Consider the following 22378-nt stretch of genomic DNA (forward strand, 5'->3'; position numbering starts at 1 on the left):
AATAAACAATTCCTACTTGTCCAATTTGGGGACCAAATACAAACAAAAAGTGTGCCCAAAGTTTTGAATGACATTAAAGAACGGGACCACATTAAAGGCAACAAAACACACAGTAAGGGACCACAACAGAACAATATCAGGGGACAAAAAGACAACGTACTACCATGGGGGACCCCAACAACATAAAATAAGTGATCAAAAACGCACCTTTCAACTTTTCTTTTCGAACGAAGTCCTCGCTGACGAACTACGCTTCCAAGGAAGTCGCTCCCCACCACAAACGCTGACAATGCTCCTTTCGACACCAATCTCCTTCGAAGCAACCAATCTCCGTCTCAAAGAATCACACAACGAACACTACGTACCAATTCCCCAACCCTCGAGAAATATAATCCCCAATTTCACTCTCTGCCCCAATTTTACTTTGTCCTAATTTTTATCCCAATCTTAATTTAACCACATTTAAAAAAATCACAAACAATTTATTTTATTTTACACGTAACAACAGTCATTGCTTGCCACGTCAACCATAATTGGACACCTCACATGCACAGTCACTTAAACGTTATAACTTTTTAACACCATTAACAGCAGGGACTGATTTGAAAAAAGTTTTATAACTTAGGGACCAAACGTTGACAGTTTTAAAAGCGGGGACTAAATTGAACATCCGCTTATAACTTGGGGACTAAAAAGAGGTTTAAACCTAAATTTTTTTATAAACAGTAGATTAGAATTCGACTTATAGAAAACCGATTTCTGAGTTTTATTTTGTAAAGCTTTTTACGAAAAGTAAATTGGAATTTGGTTTCCAACCTACCGAATTCTCACTTATATTTGGAATTTCTTTTATGAACATAGGTTTCCAAAACTGTTGGAAAAAGAATGTCTTAGTTTCAACACCAAGAGGGGGGTGAATTAGTGTAAACAAAAAATCAGGTCTTTTCAAAATCTTTTTCGCAAAGTATAAAACTTTCAAAAGTTTCTTGAATCTTAATGAAAAAGATAAATCAGTGTAGCGGAAAATAGTTGCCTATACTGAAAATAAAGTCGACTTTGAAAGTAAAGAGATTAGGGATAGAAAATTCAAACACAGTTTTTATACTGGTTCGGCCAAACTACCTACATCCAATGTCCTTCCTGTACCCGGAAGCAAATGCACTATAATGGTCAAGGTTTTTACAACAAGGTTCCTATAGAGACCTCCGCGTCAAAATATAAAACACCTCTCTATCCCTCTAACCAAAATATAGGCATACAACACCCAAAGAACAGCAGTAAGATATCCCCTCTCCTGCAGTCTTTGTCAACTTTGAACAATCCTCAAAGTTCCCAGAACGCAGCACGTCCTCTTCCTGTAATCCCATGGCAGCCAAAATCTTCACAGATTGAGAGAAGTAGATGATCACGTTTCCAGAACACCTCAATGTGCAGTATGATCAAGTCTTTCTTTCAGCACAACAACCTTGCTCTTAAAGTAACTATCAAAGAACGATCTCCACGGTCTTCTTGATTAGTTCTTGGAGCTTTTTACAGAGATTAAGATCTGAAACAATAGAATGAAAATGTTAGAATAACCAAAGTCTTTGTAAAATACAAAATCACGTCTATATATATAGTTTTATATTAAAAATACACTCTCGTAGTTGACTTCACTACTAATACAGTCGACTTCAGTCAGACAGTTAAGAAAGTTATAACAAATAGTAGCAGTCAGACCAACCAAATTGATTGAACATTTAATTAAGTTGACTAGTAATTAATGCTTAGCCAAAGAAACAAAATTATAGTTTACAAGCATCAACAAAAATTCAAAACATAACTAACTAAGTCGAGTAGCTTGCGCATACAGTTGACTATGTCACTTCAATGTAGTTTTGAAAATATTTCTTTGTAAAAATACTCACAGCAATTTTTTTGAAACTCTGTGCAAAGTCACGAGTTTTAATCGACTTGCTTCATAATGAAGTCAACTTAAAACTTGCAGTTTTGCCACATAATATAAGTTCAACCAAGTGCATGTGGTTTTCTTTTCTAAAACATATGTTATGCAATCACATATGATATCTCAAGTGAAAAGCATATGCACACATACATAGAACAACACAAACATGTTCTTCAAGAACTCATACACAAGAAAGTTTTGAACATGTAACACATATCAGTACATGTGTTATTAATAATGTGTTGTCATCATAAAAAACCAGAAGCATTGTGAGATTGTAAGGTTTAGCTAAATCGGTGCTTCTCTTATCAACAATCTCAACAAAAACCAATGAAACCTTCAAGGGTTTTCCAAACCTATTCAACAGCTCAATGTTTAAAAAAAAAAAAAAAAAATTGTTCACCAAGTTTCGAAAACCATTGAAACCTTCAAGGATATTCCAAACCCATTCAACGACTCAATGGTTTTTAATAAGCCTCACATGCTTTTCCAGATCAATGCATCACTATTTTTCGCATAGGCTATAACTATGTAAAATCTAGTCATGCAAATCTAATCAAAACTGTAATAGTCACTAGTGCAAAAATGTTGTTTAACGTCACCCAAAAGACGTCGGCTATAGGGCAGCCTGACGTATATTAATGGATGGTGGCATTACCATAAATAAGTTGGTCACCAAGACGTCGGTTTCTAGGGCAAACGACGTCTATGATATGGTAGACGTCCGCTCTGCCCTATACCGACGTCCAATGGCCTGAGGTAGGCGAGAAGACAGGCTTTACTGCCCCATTGACTTCGGTTGTTCTGGGGGGCCGACGTCTACTTGCCTGCAATTAATGCTCTTCACCTGATTCCCAGGCGCTTAGACGTCACGTAGTAAAAAACCGACGTTTATGGCCTGTACAGAAGGCGGGAAGACATCAATTTCTGCAATATAGACGTCAGATTTCTTGGTGGGCGACGTCTATGCGCATGTAATTAATGATGTTTACCAAACTCGCGGGAACTTCGACGTCCGATAACAGAGCCCCGACATCTATATTGTTATAGACGTCAGCGCCCTAGATAATTGTCGTCTACTTCCTTGACAGGAAATAAAACGTCAATTGGTTCAGCGCAATAGACGTCGGCACCCCTAGTGTCCGACGTCTAATATGCATTCAAAAAGTCAGATTAAAAGTTACCTTTGACGTCATATTAGTTAGATAACCGACGTTTATGGGACTATAGACGTCGATTTTTGTTTTAACCGTCACCCCATTTCATGTTAAATAAACCGCAGACTCTTCGCGACATTGCAGTTTCTGATATCATCGTCTTCCTCCTCTCCTTTTTTCTCTCTTGCGACATTGCATTATTGTTTCTGATAATATCATCGTCTTCCTCCTCTCCTTTTTCTCTCTTGTGGCATTACATTATTGTTTCTGATAACATCATCGTCTTCCTCCTCTCCTTTTTCTCTCTTGCGGCATTGCATCCCAGGTGCGTGTTTTCTTATGGTTATCGTTTAATCTGTGTTCAGTCTTTCATCGATTATTTTCTAGTTCAACTGATTAAAATTTGTTTTCTTTGTGTTGTGTTTTAGTGCAGTTTTGTTCCTTTCTTGGGGTAACGTAGTACCACATTCTTCCTTTGCTAGTTGCCTCCCAAAAAAAGCGGCATCTTTTGGATTTCTGGTGGCGTTTCGACCCAAAAACGACCTTGGGTCGTTGCCTAGTTATCGTTTCACTGTAATTTTTCCCTCTTGCAGTTGAAAATGGAACTAAGCAAGAACCCAGGTTTGGTTTTGGGTCGAAATGTCATGAGAAATTCAAAAGACACAAGCTTTTTTTCGGGGGAAACTAGCAAAGGCAGAGTGTGCTACTAGGCTATCCAAAGACAGGAACAAAACTGCACTAAAAGACAACGACTGTATTAGACGTCGGTTAATGCAAAGACCGACGTCTATAGTGACCTTAGACTTCGGTTAGTGACATGTTCGAAGTCTTTATGTGCTTTTAGACGTCGGTTCATGCGTAGTCCGACGTCTATAGTGTGCCATTAGACGTCAGGTTAGGCCTTTACCGACGTCTAGTGACATCGGACATGGCACTAACTGACGTCATTATAGACGTCTATTATATGGATATCCGACGTCCCATTGATGTCACCGGTAATGACGTCGGTTGGTTAATAGACATTAAAAGCCCAAAATAACAGACGTCGGTTGGTTAATAGACATTAAAAGCCCAAAATAACAGACGTCTAAAGCCCTTTCTACACTAGTGAGTACATGGGTATTATGGTGGTAAAGTGCCACAAGATCGGAGGAGAAGAAGAACTAACAGGGGAAGAAGAAAAAGGGGAGCGGAGAGGTTGTTAGGTCAAAGAGAAAGGAGAGAAGAGAAAGAGTGCAGAAGGTTTGAAGGTAAACAGTAAAAGTAAATTCTCTAAATTAAAACCCCAAACCATCCACAAAATTCGCTTTCATGGAAAACGAGTTTTGAATTTTAATTCTTATAAAAACATTTTGAAAGATATTAAAAATTCGGCTTCCTAAAAATTGAATTCTAAACCAATTAAAAACTGTGTTATATGAGTAAATATAACAAACAGTATAGTATATGTGAAATTAAAAACGTAATATGTGTCATTAATGAAAAAAATTCTAGGGGACCATTTTTTTTGACATAGCACATGTTAGATTTGAAATTACCAACATAGAATACTATACCTTAAATTTACACAAATGACACGGATTTTTTAAAAATCAGAGTTCGGTCTCCGAAAAACCGAATTCTGACTTTGTTATGCATTTTTTTTATAAAAGTTTAAGTTAGAATTCGGTTTCTGAAAATTTGAATTCTGACTTATATTAAGTTACTTTATAAATAGTATATTAGAATTCGATTTACAGAAAATTGATTTCTGAGTTTTATTTTATAAAGATTTTTACGAAAATTAAATTAGAATTTGGTTTCCAGCCAACCGAATTCTCACTTATATTTGGAATTTCTTTTATGAACGTAGGTTTGAATTTGGTTTCCAAAACCAATGAAACCATCAAGGGTTTTCCAAACCTATTCAACCGCTCAATGCTTTGCAATAATTTAAAACAAAATTGTTCACTGGGTTTCAAAAATCACTGAAACCTTTAATGGTTTTCCAAACCCATTCAACGACTCAATGGTTTTCAATAAGCCTCACTATTTTTCCCTCGCATGCTTTTTCAGATCAATGCATCACTATTTTTCGCTCAGGCCAAACCAAACCTATATATATATATATATATATATATATATATATATATATATATATATATATAACTATGTAAAATCTAGTCATGCAAATCTAATCAAAACTATAATACTACCTGAGTATTGTGGTGGTAGATTTGAAGAATTTTTTCATTAATGACATATATTACGTTTTTAATTTCACATACATCATAATGTTTCTTTAATTTAGAGGAATTTACTTTTACTTTTTACTTTCAAACCTTCTCCACTCTTTCTCTTCTCTCCTTTCTCTTTGACGTAACACCTACTCCCCTCCCCTTTTTTCTTCTTCCTTTGTAAGTTTTTCTTCTCCTCTGATCTTGTGGCACTCTATCACCACAATACCCAGGTACTATTACAATTTTGATTAGATTTGCATGAATAGATTTTACACACACACACAGAGATAGATATATATATATATATATATATATATATATATATATATATATATATATATTGGTTTGGTTTGGCCTGTGCGAAAAATAGTGATGCATTGATCTGGAAAATCATGCGAGGGAAAAACAGTGAGGCTTGTTGAAAACCATTGAGCCGTTGAATGGGTTTGGAAAACCGTTAGAGGTTTCAAGGGTTTTCGAAACCCAACGAACATTTTTTCTTTTTTTAAATTATTGAAAAACATTTAGCCTTGAATAGGTTTGGAAAACCCTTCAAGGTTTCATTGGTTTTGGAAATCAAATTCAAACCTACGTTCATAAAAGAAATTTCAAATATAAGTGAGAATTCGGTTGGCTGGAAACCAAATTCCAATTTACTTTTCATAAAAATCTTTACAAAATAAAACTCATAAATCGGTTTTCCTAAATCGAATTCTAATCTACTTTTTACAAAAAAAAAAAAAAAACTAAATATATGTCAGAATTCGATTTTTCAGAAACCGAATTCTAACTTAAACTTTTATAAGAAAAACAATGCGTAACAAAGTCAGAATTCAGTTTTTCAGAAACTGAATTATGAACTAAACAAAAACCGTGCCATTTGTATAAACTTAAGGTACAGTATGCTACGTTCGTAATTTCAAATCTAACATGTGCTATGTCAGAAAAAAAAAAAAGTCCCCCAACCTTCATAATAGCTATACTGAACAATGGAAGATCCAAAAACACAAACCGTGATCTCGACGGTGCTACCATCTTTCTTTCTCTTTCACTTTCTCAACCATAAACACCCAAAACAAAGCAATTTCTTTCCCAATTTATGCATGTTGTAGTTACCCATGTTTTCGGTTTTTATATTATATTTAGGTTTAAACCCTTTTTTGGTCCTCGTATTTGTTGGTGAATCTCAATTGGGTCCATGTACTTGTAAAATTGAGTCAATTGAGCTCTCTCCATTAAGTTTTCACTGACGCCGTTTACAGTTGCTGACGTGGTGCCCACTTAATAGGTTGATGTGTACTGTTTAATTACGTGAAATTTTGTTTATTTATTAAATTCAAAATCCTTATTTAATACATTAGATACATTAGGATGAAACCTTCAACAAGCCCTATAATTTTAATTTCCTAAGCTAGAAATTCTTTCTAGCCTTGGGGTTTCCTTTCTCGCGCATGAACATTGAGTTGCCTTGATGAAGCTCGCGACAGTGCTTCTTTCCCTTACCTTTGGCTTCCACACTCTTCTTCTTCAGGGACAGACCCAACTTAGGGTTGCACAAGGGGAAAATCTTTCCCCAAACTCTTACCTTTTTCAATCACCGTAAGCAAAGCTAGAAACTTGAAGCTTCTTTTCTTTTCCCTTTCTCGCGATCAGACTCAACGTTGGGGCAGGAACGTTTTGTGGTTCCGAGCAGAGGCAAAGACCTTGTATAGGCACGACAAAATAATGTTGTGATGACAGACAAAGGCAGCGATGACGCCTTACGAGGGTAGTCGTCGAGACAGCAGAGTGAATCACATTCCGATTTGGTATTTTAGGATTCCTGAACTTGTTTCTGAAATTGGGAATCTAGAGATCAGGACTTGCAAATTTTAGGTTTCTTTCCTGATTTTTCCTATGGGTTGGGATTATGTTTCTTCTACTTTGATTCAAGGCATGAATTGAACCTTCTGATCCTCTTTTCTTATTTGAGAATGTGAGGCTTTTGTTTTGAGAGGTTTCAACTCTTTGTGTTGATATGAGTTTGGGTTTCTTGAGCTCGCACCTTCGAGTGCTTGGTTTCGGTCGGCGTTTCGGTCTAATCAAAGAATTGAAGAAAGGGATAATGCTTTGAAGTCACTCATTCGCATCTTTGGCACAAAAGAGGTTTTGATATAATTATAGCCAAGTTCATTTTTTTCTTTTATAATCATGAGATGAGGTTTTGCGATGAAGGAGATGATGCAACAATATGGTGTTCGTGTGGAGGTTGCAGCGGTGGTCTCTGCATTAGAGAAGGACTCGTCCAATGGTTTTTATCTTTTTAATTACCCAATCAATGGTATGGTCTGTTAATGACCCGCGCCGACGAAGCTCTACGATCGGCGACAGGCGACCAACAACAAGGTCTATAAGGGAGTGAGCCGAGTGAAGTGGGTGGTGGAGGAGTCTGAACAAATCTGGATTAGTTTCAATTTTGCCACATAAAAATCTCTTAATTTAAAAAAAAAAAATCTACATAATAAAATTTTCTACATCAGTGTGCACTATGTCAACAAACTAAACAACGTCACTGAAAACTTAACAAAGAAAGCTTAATTGACTCAATTTCACAAATATATGGGTTAAATTGAGAAAAAAAAAAAGTCCACTTGAAATTCACCAACTCACGAGGATTTAAATCTTATATTTATATATAAAATTTCATGCAAAACCAAAATCATGTTAGTTATGACTGGGAGCCAGCTCACGTTTGAATAAATAACTAGATCCAACATTTTTCCTTTCTTGACCTAAGAAAAAACATTATTCAAAATTTCGAACGGCGACACTTCTAATTTTTTTAACTTTTTCTTTAAAAATAGTTCAACGCGATACATTGCTTTAAAATTTGTAACAAAAATTAATGAAATAAGTTGTTTTCTTGAATTTGAAAATATGCAATTTGTCATTTTCTTAACTTCACATGTGCTTTTTATTTTTTCACATGAATAAACAAAGATTGATTTTGATTATGGTGGTCGATTATAATAACTGACTTTATATATAATTAATATTAAAAATTTGACTTTTATAGTTTTTCAAATAAACTTTTACCTACACATATATACATATATTAAATTAATTGACCTAGTTTAATGTCTAAGAATTCATTTACCTAACTACCCGTTCCTGATAAAATAATACTGTAAAAAAAAAAAAAAAAAAAAACAAAACTTGAGAGCCTGCATTTGTACTATTCCTATTTTACATAAACTAAGTATGCTTTATAACATTTTGCGCACCACATAACTCAGTCCAAGTCCTTCAAGTCAAACGCTATTTCTCACTCCGGAACATTCTTCTTGACAAACGTTAAGATTTTAAGTTATCTCGTAAGATCTTCAGTTGATCAAGAGCACGTTTCATGATGTAATGTTCTTCAATTTTCATGCTGATCTCCCCTGATGACTACATAAGAAACAAAATATAATCAAGTAACAGTCATTATATTATAAAATTTTGGGAACAAGATATGTTAACAGAGCATTATCAACAACAATAGCCTCATCCCACAGATAGAAAAAGAACAAGGCAAACAAAAACTGAAAATACATTGAAACGTTAAAAGCCACAAGTGAAGCATCCTTTGAGAAACTAGTAATATTCCGTTACCAGATTTCAACCCAGCCAAATCTATTAGCTTTACTAGGTATGGTATGGTGTGCAATAACAGTCTACTTGAACTTTATGGAGCCAAAAAAACAAAAGAGATACCATATCATGGATTCATGCTAAATGAGCATATGTATATGGTGCAGATTGTAACTATGCTCACTGAGTAAGTGTAACTATCCATACAGTGGAGTATAGACAATCACAAAAATACTGAACACTTACTAACACAATTTTGATTCATCCAATGGAATAGATAAGTTATACTAATGGAAAGCAACCTCCATAATAAACAGTCAATACTTTTTCTTGTTCATCAGGGTAGAACCTACCTGTAAAGAAATAACTTGCTCTATGACGTTATCAATATTTTTCTTGTATAGAGACATAATCCGTCGTATTTGAGGATCCCCGTGCAACAAGGAAAGAGCAGAAGTGACAGCATTCACCTTATTCAAGCAGTTCCTTACATCTTGACAACATTTGTTAGATTTTAGTAAAACGCTACTATCATATATAACCGATCCCATTTTCTTCAAAACAAGATTCATAAGTTCATGGCACCGGTCCAACATGAAAAAACAAGGTACAGCATAATAACGCCGGAGGCTGAATGGAAAGGAAGGAATTCTTTGTCCATCATCTTCTGGAACGCACTGTGGTAAAGTGAAATTTAGAATCAATGAAAGTACTAAAATCAATTCATATCAGAACAATAAAGATTTATTTCTTCAGAAAATAAAATTAAATAAAACTCATAAATTACAGAAATAGTGATAATTTAGACAGTATTTCCCCCATGGCCTTTATTATAATAATTTATTGTATACATTTAGCTAAGTTCTGCATTTTCTTTTGGAAGTTGTAAATTTTTATTTTATATGAAATTACTATAACAATCAATCATAAAATTTTAAAAACAACGGACATTTCTACTTTCAAAACAAAAAATAAGGACAGAAAAAACAATTAGCTAACTCTGATACAAAGCATCATCTGGGGTATCCAAAAAAATAAGTAGATAAATAGGCAACAACAAATTTAAATTTATGTCATTTGTTAGTCAGTTTTTGGAAGCATACTTACCTGCACAACATCTATCAGATATTCCGAAAGATGAAGGCCTAGAGTGGCAATGCTTTGTTCAGAAAGTAGTGTGGGCTTCGAATCCACTGAAACAATCATTCTCAGGAGAGAGCATCTATTATCCACAGAAGGCTTTTGTGACTGTGGTACAAACACGTATGAGAAATCATTCTTATAAGAAAATTCTAAATGAGCTAAGAACAAAGCATAAGAAAAGTAAAGAGAAAATTGCTATGCATAAGAAAATGTCAACTTACTATCTGATCAACAATCAATCTCTCTATCAATCGTAGAACAATAGCTTTGTCACCCATCTGTTGAATGCATGAGTAAATCTTATCTGTCATTGACTTTAAAGTTTGGCGAAGTGGGTCACCCTTAAAACCAGAGGAACCAAATTCTGCAAAATTAAAAGTAATAAAATTTATCAATCTATGGTGATGAAGATTGCCAAAAGTAGGTTTACAAAGATAAAAAAACATTGATAATTTCAATCACAAAAGATTACTCAAGCTGCGAACATGTTATGCATACATAACAATGACAAATATTTTCTTCAATCAAGTAACTTTGCCAGCTAGAGCATGGGAAGAATGCCATATAAATATTGTTATTTACAAGTTACCAAGAAGCACGATAAAGATGGCAGGAATGCAAAATTGGATGAGTACAGATAGCAATGTAATAGTAACCCATTACTGGTGATGGGTAATCAATTACTGGGCTTGCATTTAAGGAGTTCACAAATAAAGAACAGTGGTAAGAGTGGGATGGAATTAGAAGGAGAGGAAGACAAGAGAACAATAGTATAACAGAATGGATTGCAGGCAGAAGGAGTTGGAGAGGGAGATGTGAGGATCATGCTTGGGGGAGAGTGTTAGGACTTAGAGAGTATAGTAAAGGGTGAAAAGAATAGAAAAATAAGAAGGGGGCAGGACAGGGTCTATATAAAGACCCCTGTTATTGTTTTGAGGGGGGAGTTAGAGACTTTGATAACATTGTTGACCGATACTTGTATCTGGTGAAGGAGGTTAAGCTCCTGTGTTTTCTTTGCATTCTGGATTCTTTCATGTGAATACAACATGTATTTTTCATCTTTCTTGATCGGTGATTACTTGAGTGTGTGTGTGAAAGAGAGCTAGTTAGGAATTCTTACCCAGATTCGTAACAGAGAGAGAATCATTATGTGAGGGGCGGTAATAGAATGAAAGTTAAAAGGATTCTTAAGGTAAAAATAACTGGCTTAGCTGATTGAAGGAGTTCTTCCCCAGGAAAGGGATTATTCTTATTTCAGTTTCTACATTTACATTTAGTAAGGAGATCTGCCCCCGCTATGGTCTATTTTTCCCTAACTCTTTATTGAAGAGAAGCTTTCCCTCTGATTAATCAAATTTCTGTATCAATGCTATACAGTTTTCCTATTCTATTTTTGGGTCATATCACATGGAATGTTGTTTTGCATTACCAATTTCAACCCCTGCCAGTTCTTTCTAATCCCAACTACTGAGCATTATGGACAAAAGCACTTAATTAGAAAAGTGAAACAAGAAATGGATAATATCAAAAGCTACACAAAAGGTAGTCCAAATAAATCTTCGTAAGCTACCAGGAGAAACTTTGAAACGGGAGACCAAGGTGATGAAAAAACTTAAGTAATCCCCAATTTCTATACACCCCCGCTCATAGGCTAACTGGAGAACGTCTATGATCCAAAATAAGACATAGGAGTCTAGACCATCACCTGCAATAGTACAAAAAAAAATTAATGTTAAAAAGCTTTAACCTAGAAAATTTAACAGCCTTTATATCATTAGTATATAAATCCTACTTCTACTTAAAAGACAATGGCTACAATCAACATTAAAAACGTTAGTACAGAAAGTGAGAGAAAAATGCTGTACAAAAAGTATACTTATTTCACAATAACATAGTTTTAGAATTATCACTTCAACGACTACTTTGTGGGGAAAAGTCCAAACTTTCAGATCAATCTTACATGATTGTATAACAAGATAAACCATATTTTGATCATAGGCAATAAAATAAATAGAAAAAGAAGGCAGTCAAGTCAGAAAAATAACTTATTTTTTAAGAAACAGTAATTACATGTTTATAGTTAATTTCACAAAAATAAATATTACTTGAATCTGAGGCATACATTCGAGATGTTTCCAAAAGAAATCCTACAAAAAAGCAGAGCTGTGGGACTTCTATGCTATTTCTATCACATTTATTAAAACAAAAGTTATTACAAAATGGAAGAAAAAGGTTGCAACCTTATTCTCCTCAAACAAATTTAAACGATGAACCTTTCAATACCTTAAATTAATCAAATTGCTCAACATTAGGTATGCAAATGATAGTAGGTAAAATGTTAAGTGGAGGTATGAAGAAAAAATTACTAAAAAAGCAAATCATGCAGTGAAATTTTAAATGAACCTGAAGCTTACTTAGGCAACAATAGACTAATGACTTTAAAATAGGCAGGTCCAAATGAGAGACATAGTAAATGGAACATAAAGCGAGAACTTGAGATTCTCTAGGAAGCTTGAGAAAAGGACCAAAACATATAGGTCCTGCAACGTGAAAAAAACAAAACAATTAGAAGCCAAAATATAACTCACAGGTGTTGTATTATTAATACGGATGTCAACATCATGTTCATGTTTACCTCCCTCTTGATATGTACAGTAAAAATCTTGCAATGACTGCTGCATGTTGTTATACATGCAAACAAGTGCTGGATTCCAAGCACGCTGTCCAATACGATGTAGAAGACGTATCAAAGCCTATGATGAACATAAAATGCTTTAGGTAAAAGGACAAATTAAATTGCAGACTTAAGATCAATGCAAAGGCTGATTAATCTCTCAAAATGCAGTCAACCATGAATTTCAAATAAAGTCCTTATCAAATCAAAATAATAACTACCTGGGAGCAGGCTAGGTGATTATCTCCAAGCTGGATAAGCAACCGAGGGATATCTCCAGTCCATGCACATAAAGCCTCTTGAAGAACTATATACTGTGGATTGCTTGTCCCTGTGGAATGCATGCCTTCCATCTATATTTGGACCAAAGACCAAAAAAAAAACATACATTAATCACGAAGGAAGGAAATAAATTGCTTTCATGTGTTAGATGTTAATTTGTGTGTTTATGTTAATTGCATTCTGTATTTAGGGTTTAACCCTTATCTTACATTATAAATAAACTACCCTATGTGTATGCTAAACACATAAGGGAGATTTCTCCTAATCTTCTCCACTATTTCATATCATGAGATTATCCAAGAATCAAGAATTTCATTTCAATAGTGTTCTTAGAAGGAGATGAATCCAAACTCACGTAAGTTAACACATCTTCAATGGCAGAAACACAGGCTTTCAGCAAAGAACCTGGCTTGCTTTCCCTAAATGTCAGGGTAAAAGCCTGCAAGTGTCACAAATCTAGCAACATCAAAACCTCTATAGGAAAGAAAAAACATCATAAACAAAACATGGCACAAGATGACAACCAGAAAATGAACTCTTTCAATTTCTATTCTAGTTTCAGTAGTTAGTATATTTTCCCTTACAATAACAAAAAATAAAGTCACATTAGTTTATAATTTTCAAGAATCAGCAAGGCAACTGATGATAAAATCTTGCTTTCACCATGTTTTTCACAATTATTGTGGGAAACCAAATGCCAGAAAATATTTCAAAGTCAATATCCAAAATTAATGGCATCCATGTTCTAACAAATGAACTAGAATTCATTCAACAAGTCAGACCTGAAGAAGGCGTGATGTCCAATCGCCTACCCCACGTGAAACAATTTTTGGAATAAATGGAAGGAGTAGAACTAAATGCTCTTCTTCCCAGACAGCCTTAGCAGACTGTGTAGTCCAGAAGAACTGTATAATAAAATTCCAACCCAATTCAGCAATAGAATGACCACAATTTTCAACTTAATGAAACTTCAAAAGGATAATGTTAGCAAATCTATCAAACCTTCCCAAGCAGAGCATTTTCAAAAAATTCAAGAAATCTCTCCAACAAATGTGGAGGAAGACACATCCATTCATTTAATTCAAAAAATATTTTGGCAATGACCATGTTCAAGTCAAGCAACCTACCACAGTCCTGCAATGAAAAAAAGAAAAAANGACACATCCATTCATTTAATTCAAAAAATATTTTGGCAATGACCATGTTCAAGTCAAGCAACCTACCACAGTCCTGCAATGAAAAAAAGAAAAAAAATTAGTTTTTATGAAATTAGAGGAATATCACAATCCTGCTGCTCCCTACTCCACCTCACAAATGGAACCAGATCACAATAACAGAACAGAAAAAGGGTAATCAATCACAGCACATTTACAAACAAACCAAATTTGAGGGCTGGTGACCAAAGCAAACACACAAATCAAGATCAACTCAAGAAAGGTTGAAACATTTAATACTTCAATTAATACTCAAAATATGTATACAAGCCTTTGGTTAATGTTAGAATAATTATTAAGTTTACCTATGATTAGTATAGTTAGTAGAGCCTAAAGTAGGGAGTTGTGTNTTGGTTTATCTATAATGATTGTTCCTAGCAGTCTAGGACAATCCCTTCACCTTCCATCTCTCTATTGTATCAAATCTTCATCTATATAAATAATAGAACATGAGAAGGGTTTTTTAAGCCCTTTAGAACTATATTTCTCTGTTTTATATCTCAAGTGTTAAGATATAAATGTATGTTCTTTAAAGTATACGAGTTGGAACACTGGAAAGCCTAGCCAAAAGTCACATTCGGTCAATCTAAAAGTTCAATGGATACATGATATGATTGCCTCGGCTCAGAGAGGAAACGAAAATATTTAAGAGAGAAAAGGGAACATAACAATGAGAACTATATATATCCTCCTTGGACCTAATTAGAAAAAGAACATGACTTTTGTCAGGGAAACCTCCTTGGCAGGTGGCAAAGAAGACTGAGAGCTATTCCTCCTCCTTCTGGGTACTTAATGTTATCTTATAAGATTCTTTTTTACAGACATCAACCAAACAGTAGCAAAATAATCAACTTAGCAAATCAAATTTATGTTGATCGGGTTATCAAAGAGGGTAATAGCTAATGCGAATAGTTCCATATGCTCTTTAGACGACAATTGTACAATTAGCTTCTGCTCACCAGTCCCCACTAAAGGGTTAAAAACAGACACATACCCTTGCTGAAAGATGATCAGTGGGATTGAGTGGAAAACGAGGAAATAATTTGTTCAACAGTGCAGAAGAGATGGTAACATCAGCCACATCAGGTCCACCTTGAGAACTTGTATATTCTGATTTCTTGTCACTCCCATGAGAAATAGACCTAACTATAAGATCTATGCTATGCAGAATGGATGCCATACAAGCAAAAGACTTCCCTTCAAGACTTTCCATCGAATAAATCAATGGAATAAATTCCAGAAAAATGTTCATCAATGGTGGAACTAGATCCTTCAAACTCTTTACGATATTAGAAAAACCTACACAAACAGATAAAGCATAAAATTGGACAGTCAAACAATCAGTGAGAAACATAAAAAGCTTGACAAAGCTTTTAGAATTATGCAATCTCAATCAACGACATTCACTTAGTTATGTGCTTTAAAGATTGCATTTTTAAGTTATCATACCATTTGAGTTCATAGACATTTCATCATCATAGGCAAATAATACCCTTCGGCCAGTATCATCCTATTAGAAATAGAACATATTAGAAAAAATTGGTGAGCAAAGATAAAATAAAATTAGCATTAATTGCAATGAAACCAGGACTGAAAAGCAAAAAGTTTAGATCATAAATTATAACTCATAGATATGTACTTATCCAGATAGTATCGTGTTAGAATCTGTGCAAATTATAAAATACAAAATGAATTCTGAGAAAAAGCTATGGGTTCCAGATGCACATAATTCGTCAAATTTAAGCACAACACTGAGTATAAATGGAATGAAAAAAAAAAAATTGCTAAAATAAAAATGTAGAGTGGTTTATACATAAAAATACCAAAGCTTAAATTAAAAAAAAAAAATGAACAGAGCATCTATACTTGTACTTTTTATACATATAATGAAGCCTTAACAGCTAAATGGAAATAAAATACCTTATTCGGCAAATCAATTTGTGCTTTATTCCATGGAAGGAGTGACAAGCAGTGAACCAACCCAGAAAGAGCATCCTTTAGTTTTCCCTTATCTTGTAAATAGTATTGGTTCCTCCTTAGAATATCCTCATAATTCAGAAAAATCTGTTGACCACACAACTAGCAAAGTGAATTTTAAGCATCAAATACAAAAATACAACAACTAAAATTACAGTGGATATAGAACTCAATTTCAGGAACAATTAAAGAATAGAAGAATACAGACAAAGAATAGAATAAAATGGTGGGCTGGGAAATATATGATACAATGATGGCACAGGAACCAATCATGAAAAAAATGGGAGATAGAAATGCCATAGATCAGTGTTTTGCCAATACAACTAAGAATAAATATTCCCACAGCAATTTGTGAACTACATTTCCTAAATTCCTTGGACAAGTGTTGAATCAATAATATTGTTTAAGAAGTGGACTTTAAACTTAACTGAGATCCATAAAATCGACTTAAATGAGATTTGTATCCACTTATATACTATGAATTGGTGACCTTAACTCTAATCTATGTGAGACTTCCAACAAGCATTATCTCATCATAAAATTTCAGAATAATAAAAATATTTAAAGTACAGAAATTTCCCCTCAATAAGTTTCAACCTATTGTCATATCTGGATCAAAGTTCTACAGCATCCAGATATATTGAAACATTCACTCATGTTTCTCTTACTATTGTCGGGCAACAATTTCAGACAGAAAATAGCATAAAATAAAAAAATCATTAGCATTAAAATGTATGACCAAAGTTTTGACATTCGGTAAAATATAAGCTGCATTATAGAGATGGATGTAAAATCCAATTACAAGAGCATTAGAAAGTTTAAGGAGTCAGAACTGCCCCTAATGCAAGAGAAAAATCCCTTTCAACCCCACTCCATTCCCCCACCCCTAAAATCACCATAGACCAAAGAGTTGAATTTTAAAAAGAAATCAATTTCAAGGAGCAATCCTAACATACAGATAAAGAAATTTAGAATATGGCAAATAATATCACCTTTTCTGCATACAAGGGTGAAAAGGAAGGAGGATGGAACTCGAGAATGAGATCAAGAAAATCAAATGCCATCATCCGAACATCAACCGAAAAATGAGTCATTGCATTAAAAATGTAAGGCATCAAAAAGGAAATGACCAGCTCTTGATTGTCCTACAAAATATAGGGAGAACCAATTAACAGAATAAACCAAATGAAGTCTCAAAAGAACCAACTTTAATGTAATGATGTAGTAATATAAAGATTACTGGATACAGGAAAAACAAAATATATCCTCATAATCAGAATTGAGGAACAGTAAGGATAAGAATCAGCTCCAAAGTATTACAGCCAGTCATCTTGATGCATGATAATATAGATTAATAGTCAGAGGCAACATAGCATAAATCATGAGAAAGAAGCAGCAACATTTACTTTTTCATAACTGAAAAAAATAAAAAATTCATCCAAGTGGTAATGGCATATGAGTCTATCATCTTAATGGGTTAGAAAAGTGATTCAAGCAAATAAAATGGAAATACCTCTTTACAGCAAGGTAAAATCACAACTTTGAAGAGATCATACAATGATTTCCGAACCACTTTATCATCATCACCAATGCGCTCACGAAGTTTTTCTACAGTGGCATACCTGTGCGACTTCTGTTCAGCTGGATGCCTGGTGAATAAATCCTTAATACCCATCAATGCATCTGTAGTTTAGAATTGAAAAAGAGAATATGAGGATGACCAAATTTAAATGAATATTCAAATGCTTAATTTTCATACAATCAAGATATGCCACTAGACTAACTTTCATAGATCCAAACAATATAATTAATGGCTGCTTAATTTTATTTTTGACAGGTTTGGAAAATAATTACAAATATTTGCAGTGTTCATTCATGATCTTCATTTAATGGCTTCAGCCTTAAATTCAAACCAAAATGAGCTATCATTTCTAAAACTTTTAAAACAAAAACAGAACCAAGGGTTTACTTTGGTGCTTCAGCTCCAAACCAAGGCTCTTGCTATTTCAATCCATAAGAATGTTCTGTGGGTTATATTTAAACAAAATATATTGAAATTGTAATAAATAACTAGAATTACCTAAACAGTTCATATATCAATCATATTCCCTCCACATGTTAGTAGCAAGCACAAGCACAAACAGACCTCTAACAAAGGTTAATAATATCTATTGCACTAAAATAAATTCCCTCGGGTAATCAAGATTAATCTTTTTGAAAAATTTATTGGTTTTAAGCATACAAAAATTTGTATGATAAAGAACTAATGATACTAATATACACATTGAAAAGCAATTACATAATGACAATATAATAAAATAAAAATATACCTCTACGAACTTTATGATTGTGATGAGATGTTTGCTGGAGAAGTTCTTTTAAAGTCAAACCTTTCTTGTTTACAGCCAAACCAGCCTTCTCTGCTGCCACACTCTGTTCCGGCAGAACAATTGCTGTTGGAGATATGTTGGTTAACTTATTTCATGACATTAAAGTCATTCATAAATAAAAATTATAAAACAATTAAAAAGAAATTTCAAACCATGCATCTAGTATTAATTTAGATTGGTTTTGGTTTTAAAACCAAACTATTGATAAATAAACAAGTCATGAACAGAACCTATTTTAATTTTGGAGGAGGGTACCTTTAGATTTAATCTCAGTATTTGTTGTATTCTTAGGTGGTGGCAGTTTTCTCCCAACCTTTCGCCTTATTTTCTGAAAAGTTTGAAATTGATATGTTAAAAATGCTTCAACAAGAGTCAGAGTTACAGAAAATAATAAAGTTGTGTCAGGGCCCTAGAGGAAACCTTAAAGTCAATGCCATGCTGTTTCTTCGAGTTGGCTTTAGAACGAGTCATCAGGGCCACCACGTGCTAGACCTCCTCAGCAGTGGGTTTGAGCTTCTCAAATTTCCAGTTGAAGATTCGTGTTTCACGCAGGAACTTGATTTCGAAGGACCGAATTTGATACCTATTAAGGCATTCACGGTGAATTGTACTAATTTTGAATTAAATTGTACTAATTTTAACCAGGAACTCGGCAATTCAGCAACAGTGACATTATAATCAGGGATAAAAACCTGATACTGGATCAACAAGAGATATGCCAACAAAAATACAGTATACTTAACAGGTCCGTCTTAAGTTATACAACAAAATTTTCAGATGCATGAAAACTATCTAAACATATTCAAAATGGTTCAAACAGTCTAAAACTGCTCAAATATCTATTTCTATCACAAACTAAAAATCTGTCTACCTAAAGCCTAACATACTACCTAAGCTAAAATGCAAGAATTGTACCTACCCTATAATAAAACCACAAGGTAAGTGCCTAAACAAGTTTTGAATGTTAAAAGGTTACAAAAGACTGAACTAGTTACTAAGAATCACTAGGAAATCAAGATATACCTATAGTACTAAAAATTACAGCACTAACTAGTAAAATTGGGCTAATAAAACTGCACTAGTTCTAAAATTTTATTTTAATACTATCTTATAACAAAATAACCATGCACATGACTTTAAAATCACTTAACTGAACTCCTTTGCGTCAAAAGGCTGAAAATATAAAATCTGACTGTATGAACCTAAGAAACTGGACGAAATCAACAGAAACAGGACATAACACTACGTACTCCTACAAACACCAATTAAAAACTAAATAACCTGATTCCTACAAGTTTCCAACAACTAATGAAAGCTAGAAACTAAGTTAACTACTAAAATTGATGACAGATTCGAAATTTGACCTATTCACTAAAATCTATCCCCTAAAACTACACCTATTTAAGCTATGCAGAATTATGACTTACTAAACTAAGGAAAATTGTTAGGTTTCTGAATAGGAAACCTACCTCAATTTCACTCAACACACACCAAACAGGAAGAAAAGACAGTAAAATGAGTAATTGTGTATTGAATTTGGTAAACTGTACAGCCAAAACCCCAAGAGAGCCAAGTTCTCCCTCCCACAGGATAAGGATGATCTTGTCTATACAATGTAAACAAATCAAAAACTAACTAATACAAAATACATCAGCTCTTTTATATGATCTCTGTTTCCCGCCACAAACTCTTATTACAGTTACAACTTCTTAACGCCTCTCCCCCTCTTTACACCCTTTTCTCTTCCTTTCATAAACTCTCCATATCCTATCAGAAATGTAACAGAAGCTATCTCAACAAGTTCTAATTGGTAAAAATTAATGTAGAAAGCTTAAAAAGAATACAAACAATTACTATACAAAAATTCACTATGCAAAGCTGAAATTTAAAAACTAATCTACTAACTATCAATTAGAATGAACATATAAAATCAGAACAAACCTAATATTGCTATAATCAACTAAACAACAACTAAGCAATTTCAAATTCATCTAAGTTATGACTACAGGTATTTACAAACTTGAAACTAAAAATACAAAAACTAGCTTATGCCTAGACTAATGCTACTGAACAGATCAAAGACAAAAAAAAATCAATTGACAGAAAACACAAAATTACAAGGAACAACAGAAAGGAGTTAGGGACAGGAAGGTGAAACCAGCATGGAGTATGCAGCTGTGATAAACTTTTGCTTTGAAAACCAAAACCTATGCAACAGGCCTGCACTATACAACCACTGTTGGATTTCTCAACAGGTCTAAGATACTGAAATTTATAATTGCTTCTATCTATGTTCAGGATAAATTCCACAATTGAAAGTTACTGAATCCTGAATTTCAATACATCTTATGCTTAGGTTTCAATGTAAGCAAAAGTCAAAATAATTCGCTTATACCAAACCCTCCAAGAAAGAAAATCTACTACAGCAACCAGCAATCTTTACACAACAACAGAAAGGGACTTCAAACAAATAATAGAACAATACAAACCTCCAAGGTACTTGCTCGTCTCAATAGATAACTAGTGCGCAACAGATGACCTACACAATACATAACATAATTACAAAGCAATCCCAAAAAACAAAAACAAGCAATGAAAAAGGGAATATAAGGAAGTTAGCACCCAATCAGCAACTTATAATGGCTCTAGAATAGATGACAAAAGCTGGATGAAGGCAACGTGATAATATAAAAGCTCATCAAGGGTTATAATAATATTTTGAATAATTCAAAAATGCGATAGTTATTAGCCACAAGACAAAAGAGGCACTGCTAAGACAGCAAGATCAAGAGACTTGTCTATTAGTTTATTGTCTTTCCATCGCTTAACTCTTTTCACCAATCTTCCCACTCTTGCACATCGCGGAACACAATGAAACCTAACTTTTTCAGTTTAATATTTCTCTAAAGTGAAAACTAGCTAGTGAAACATAATTAAATCAGACAAACAATTCTCGCAGTCCACGTCATTTGACTACCATACATCAGATCCATCACAAGGATTAAACTAAAGGAAATAATATAGGAAGGATAAGCATGAGTGAAAAGGCATAGTTTAAAAACAGTATAGATCCAAACAAGCAAAATTGTTTTTACAGTTTCTAATTTCAAAAGTATTTCTGGAGAAAGAAAAGGGGTCTCATTCGAACATATTATTGGTACAGGGAAGAAAACATACCATGTTTTTCTACGGTGGCAGGACACTCGACGGTAACAGAGCCTTCGACGGTGGCAGGGTCTTCGACGGCGGCGGCAGGGTCTTTGACGACGGCAGTAACTTCAACGACACGGAAAACTTTAACGGTGGTGATTGAGAAAGAAATGTGAAGAGTAGGGCGAGATTGAAAAGATAACACGGTTCATCGATTAACTGCACTGAAAATATATTTTGAAGTAAATTATAAAACAGTTTAGTTCAGTTTTTGACTTGGAAGTTTTCCTGAGGTTTGAGACAATAATCACAAATTCCACTCAGTTTACTTTAGAGAGCGAAGAGAAAGACGGAGAAGGAGGGAAACAAATATTAGGGCTTTCCTTTGTATGAAAGAGAGACAACTAATTTTAAGGAGAAAACTAGTTTTAGGGTTTAATATTGTACGAGAAACTAGTTTTAGGGTTTAGTTTTATGGAGATTTTTTAAGTAGACTTTCGTATCTTTATTACTATCATGTATTTATTTCTTCAATCTCACTTTTTTTTTTTCATGCGGTTTAATTAAAGTATTAAAATTTATTAAATATTTAAAAATATAGCAAAATATAGAATT

General features: G+C 33.9%; 1 protein-coding gene across 3 annotated transcripts; it reads right to left on the minus strand.

Annotated features, from left to right (window-relative positions):
• Nucleotides 1-8332: 8332 nt before the first annotated feature.
• Nucleotides 8333-22196, minus strand: LOC106770179. Of its 3 annotated transcripts, none has more exons than XM_022784516.1 (22): nucleotides 21791-22196; nucleotides 21103-21152; nucleotides 19034-19196; nucleotides 18869-18941; nucleotides 18554-18676; nucleotides 17737-17906; nucleotides 17216-17368; nucleotides 16167-16310; nucleotides 15696-15756; nucleotides 15241-15545; nucleotides 14035-14166; nucleotides 13815-13937; nucleotides 13388-13471; nucleotides 12972-13103; nucleotides 12712-12796; nucleotides 12491-12616; nucleotides 12182-12223; nucleotides 11647-11781; nucleotides 10298-10440; nucleotides 10041-10181; nucleotides 9287-9610; nucleotides 8333-8750 (listed from the first exon to the last, which is right to left on the minus strand). In XM_022784516.1, the coding sequence occupies exons 3-22, from the start codon at nucleotides 19082-19084 to the stop codon at nucleotides 8655-8657; spliced, it is 2643 nt and encodes an 880-aa protein (XP_022640237.1). In that variant the 5' UTR covers nucleotides 19085-19196; nucleotides 21103-21152; nucleotides 21791-22196; the 3' UTR covers nucleotides 8333-8654. The 3 variants fall into 3 exon arrangements, with proteins under 3 accessions (XP_022640237.1, XP_022640236.1, XP_022640238.1); XM_022784515.1 differs by having other exon boundaries at nucleotides 8334-8750; nucleotides 12712-12829; nucleotides 21791-22195; XM_022784517.1 differs by lacking the exon at nucleotides 12182-12223 and having other exon boundaries at nucleotides 8335-8750; nucleotides 12712-12829; nucleotides 21791-22193.
• Between the last annotated feature and the right edge of the window lie 182 nt (nucleotides 22197-22378).

The sequence above is a fragment of the Vigna radiata genome, chromosome 8 (genome assembly GCF_000741045.1).
Source record: "Vigna radiata var. radiata cultivar VC1973A chromosome 8, Vradiata_ver6, whole genome shotgun sequence".
Classification (NCBI taxonomy): domain Eukaryota; kingdom Viridiplantae; phylum Streptophyta; class Magnoliopsida; order Fabales; family Fabaceae; genus Vigna; species Vigna radiata.